Below are 4,933 nucleotides of genomic sequence, written 5' to 3' on the forward strand. Positions count from 1 at the left end.
ATGTCTCATGACAAAGTAGTTGTTGCTACTACTAGTCCTATGTTGAGGCAAAGCATGCAAAATGCATGCATTTTACTTGGTGAAATTGGTCTCCTTCCACGACATCTCCTCCTTGCTCAACCTCCCCCTCTCACTTGCACTCCATCGTGCCTAGCTTGGTGCACTCTTTCCTCCATGCCTCATTCCTTAGATACTTCTTCATTCACGAAAAGTGTGGTATATTTACAGGGCCTGGGGTAGTGAAGGTCGTCGTGGACAGCAGTAGACAAACTGTTGATTGAAAGATTAGGGGTCCACTGATTTGGCTCCACGATTTGATCTTGTGCATGGGCAAGCGCCTACCCAGTGCTAACTTGGAGGTCTCTATATTTGTCAAGAAAATTGCTTTTTGAATACATCGAGTAGAAATTGTTTTCTATTAAGAAAATTGATTCATGTGAACACTCTGAGTGAATGTGTTCTAAGCCACCTCAGTGCACATGGAGCAAGTAATGCACGGTTGGAGGCTCGTTTTAGAGGATGGTACATCTCTCGGAAGGTCAATTTGGAGTGCTACTAATGCTCAAATTGGCACCTCCATTTGGGAGTGTGCAAATTGGAGCATTGCTACGCCAACGAGTCAGCTTTCTCCATGTGGCTCTCAGCGTTGCCTTCAATGTTCCTGTAGTAGTAGTAGCTGATGGCTTGCTTTCTCCATCCCAATGAACTGTTGCCACCTACAAGTTTGCAGCATGATGCAGCTCGCACAAGGCTCCTTGCAGAGGGTCAGACGAGCAAGTGAGCTCAGTCATGGCATCGTTGAATGTAGTTCAAGCGAAATTATATCACTCGAGCTTGGGAGTTAGCATGTGTGATCCTGTGTGTGTGCGGTGGCGCTAAGCCGTGGGACGATGGATCCACTAGAAGAGGCTAGGTACTAATGGATGCTAGTACAACTATTTCAGCTATCTTCATTATTACCAAGAGAGTGGGCCGGGAGATAATAGATGTAGATTGATGAGAAACGTTATCACATAGTCGTACAATCTCACACTCTTACTCTGTGGATACACTCCTTGTGTAGTTGTAGCTATGGCGGAGACCCTGAAGCACATCGTCCTTGTCAAATTCAAGGATGACATTTCTCCCGAACACAAAGACCACCTCATCAATGGCTTCCATGGCCTTCCTGCATCTATCGACCACATCAAAGCTTTCGAATGGTACGTTGGAGCTCTCCCTATAATACCCATTTCCCATGCAATTTGAGTGTGCGACAGTCAGCCATCACCAGCCCGCGCTTATCTCTGCCAATTCTCTTGCTTAGCTTCACTTGGGTCGTGTCCTTGAGGTTACCCTGTTTTGATTCTGTCTTACTTCGCAATAATTTCGTAAAATTTAGCCTCACAAAACGAACGCACTCGTCTGCCTGGCCGATCGATTATCCTCCACAATTGCACGACTGCCTGGCCGATCGATTATCCCTCGTCTCAAAGTGATGTCGTTCGCTACTCATCTACATCCCATTGTTGCTTGAGGGCCAAAAATGCCGCTTTGCGAGCCCTTCGTTGGCTGTGCTAACCACGAACCGTCCTAGCCCTGGTGTTGCCCCGACTTTATGTTATTCCCTCTCGCAAGTCTTTTTCGTGAGAGAACATGCTAGTGAAGACAATTTTTTGGTGAGTATCGTCATGAAGACAAGGTTTAAGAAACAGAGTTCATACGCTAATGTAAACTGAGTTCATTTCATGAGGCTTTTGTGACTTGCTTCTAATAGACTTTTGTATTTGTGTTCAACATCCGGTGTACTTTTACTGATTCTTTGTTATACCTCTTGGAGCTGTGTAAAGGGGAACAGATATAAGCGTGGAGAACTTACATCAAGGATTTACCCATGTATTTGTGTTGACCTTTGATTCACCCCAAGGGCGTGATGCCTACCTGGCCCATCCTGCGCACGTAGCATTTGCAAAGGAGATTCTGGCAGCGTTAGAGAAAGTTGTAGTCTTTGATTACAAGCCATCAGCAGTGCTGTGTGCATGATGATAATGCAATGGAATTTTGTCCTATGTTATCCTCAATAGAGCGTCATTGAATCGTTTCATACCAGTATGATGTCACCTGATGTAAAGACTCTTTTCTTGTGGCCTGAGGAGGCACCAAGGACACTACTTGCATTTTGCAGAATAATCCTCAACATTTTTGTAAGGTCTGGATGCTCATATATTTGCAGCTAACATCTTAAAACTGTAGAGAATGTTTTTTGGTGCACTTTTTATGTGGCCTGTTACGAATTTTCCTTCATGGGATTGGAGACAGAGAATCTCAAGTTGGAAATAACTGTTTAAGAAGTGTCCTCAGATTTCATGTAGGATTGTTTTCTTCTATGTCCTCACCAAATCCTGCACGCGTGGACACACATGCACACTTTTGTTTGTCCTTTTTGATACCAGTTTACTCAATGACACTGCGCCATAAGCCCTAGACCTGGGGTCAATCCTGTTATCATTTAAATATAAATATAGCTAAGCCTATATCTGGGTTGTCAGGTGTGGCCTGCATTTGAATCTCAGTATAATGGTTATAGCTCTTCCCAGTAGGCCCTTTGGTTTTAGATAAATACCTAGAGTCAGCCTTGTTTAGGGAGGTCGGATGTCCAAGGAACAACAGAGAGGCTTAATATGCTCAAGCGTGAAACACTTCAAAGTTCATGTACTGAAGCCGTTGGCATGCATGCAGCATGGGCCTTACGGATTTCTTAATCATGATTTTGCAGTTTTATTTATCAGAGTGGAATGTGGCGGAGACTTCTTGAGTATTTCTGTAGTTTTAAAATGCAATGGACCATTGGTGGGAATAAATGAGGTTTTGGGATGTCATTGTAGCCAGTCCCTGCTATGCATTATTATTTCAGCCATTTGGGAGACTATCACGATGTTAAGGCTGTGTGGTTTGTTTTCTTTTTGAGTTTGGTATGTTTGTGGAATCATCTCTCTCTCTCTCACACACACACACACACGCTTTTTTTTTAGTAGTAATATCCAGTGCTGTATTTATATGCTCATAAATTTACAAGATGGGAAGTCTCCAGAAATGGAGAGTATCCCAAAGATCAGAAACATAAAAAGAAAAGCTCTATGCAAGAAGCATCTATATCACCCTCATGGCAGGCATCATATAATCTCACACACACACACACACACACACACACACACACGCACGCACGCATGCACGCACATTCTCTTATCATCTCTGCTTGCCTTTTAGATTCAAGCGATTGAGTACTTTATGCACTTTATTGTATGCAAGAAACTTCTGAAGGGAATCTCAAGATAATGTTCTTCTACTTGCTTATGGCTTTTATAAGCGACTTCTGAATTTTGAGATGGCACGGTTGGTTGTATATATTATCTTGCTACCATTTGCAAAGAGGTAGTTATGTGATGTCTGATCAGGAACAATATTTCAAATCTGAGGTAGAATCAAACTTTTAACACTAATCCTTTATCATGAAGTAGTTTTCTGTGAACTTTTACTAGAAGAAGTTCTGTTGGATGGCCTTCCAAGAGAATGAGAGGCTTCTTCTAAAGCATGGGAATTATTTATATAGATGGAAGAAGATCTGTTGGATGGCCTTCCAAGAGAATGAGAGGCTTATTCTCAGGCATGGGCGTTACTGTTTGTATTTACTCAATGCTTATGTATGAGGGCATTCAATTCTCTTTATTAAAAAAAAAAAAAAGCTTGGCATATGTTTAAACATGTAGAAAAAGGGTAGGGACAGAGTAGAGAAAGGGAGACATAGAAGAGTGGAAGAGAGAGAGAGAGAGTTGGGGGAGAGAGATTGTAGGCAGCAAGTAGGAGGGAGAAAAAGAGTTAGGATCAGATGTCACATCAAAAAGTGGGTACAGAGGATGGGGAGCTTATATAGTTCCCCCCTGCACTTAATCTCCTTTTTGCTTTTGCGCTCTCTAAATGCCCCCTAGCCAAATTAGCCCAACCCTTGCTAACTTGGCCCAATCTTGGCCTTCATTACAATCCATCCCCAAAATTTTTGTTTTCAAATTGCAAGTGATGGTTAGGCACCAAGGCCCCCTGATGTAAAAAGGACATGCTCCATCATGCACGTCATCAGGTTCATAAGGAAACGCAATATACTCCTTTGCCTTGGGTGTTGTGGCACCTCTGGGGTCATGCCAGCAGTAATCCATCCTTGTACATTCATCATCACAAAGCTCCGTTGTGCTGCGGATGATGAGTGTGCAAGGATGAGTTCTGTTCTGCACACCCCATTGTGCTTTGTTGTCCACTTTTCTCCGCATGGGAGGCATTGATTGCTTTGCCATATATCCTACATGGTAGCTTCAATGAGCTGTTTTTTCATTGCGGAATCATCTTCATTATGGCTGCTATATTCACGCAAACAGTTCCAGTAGTTCTTGTGCTTCCTCAACAATCCAGGGATTTTCAGTCGTCAAATGTAGGGCCTTCAACCCTGGGTTGAAATGCTCCTTATACCCACGAGGTCTTTGAAAGCTGCCCATGTATGGTGCTTCCAACATGAAGTCCTCATCTTTAGCCTTCATCATGGCTGAGTCTGCCCTTCACCTCCGGAGTGCGGACAGAAACTCAGTACGAAGACTTTGTATAGATGGATGCTCAAGTATGTGTGGGTGTGTGGATTTGTATGTGTGAGAGCATATTTTTATACTATGGTCTACACCCACTGTTGGGCGCTGATGACGTCAGTGGGGATGTCATAGTAGCTAGTCCTTGCTATGCATGACGGAGTTTATGGTTTTCAACCTTGTGAGTGACTATCATGAGATTGAAACTGCACTATGTTGTGTTTTTAGAGGATGAGTTTGGGAATGTTCCTGGATTCATCTAGGTATATGCTTTTGCCGGATTAGCGGACATGCAAATTTCACCTTGTGAAGTTTTCGTCCAAGTT

The 4,933-nt window shown here is 43.1% G+C and overlaps 1 protein-coding gene across 1 annotated transcript; it reads left to right on the plus strand.

Annotated features, from left to right (window-relative positions):
- The first annotated feature begins 999 nt into the window (after positions 1-999).
- LOC147902623 (stress-response A/B barrel domain-containing protein HS1-like) lies at positions 1,000-2,328 on the plus strand. Its single transcript, XM_087373349.1, has 2 exons — positions 1,000-1,202; positions 1,830-2,328. Exons 1-2 carry the CDS (start codon positions 1,072-1,074, stop codon positions 2,020-2,022), a joined length of 324 nt encoding a protein of 107 aa, XP_087229475.1. The 5' UTR covers positions 1,000-1,071; the 3' UTR covers positions 2,023-2,328.
- The last annotated feature ends 2,605 nt before the right edge of the window (positions 2,329-4,933 follow it).

The sequence above is a fragment of the Dipteris shenzhenensis genome, chromosome 4 (assembly GCF_047967505.1).
Source record: "Dipteris shenzhenensis isolate YYH24624 ecotype China chromosome 4, Dip_SZ_1.0, whole genome shotgun sequence".
NCBI classification, from domain to species: Eukaryota; Viridiplantae; Streptophyta; class Polypodiopsida; order Gleicheniales; family Dipteridaceae; genus Dipteris; species Dipteris shenzhenensis.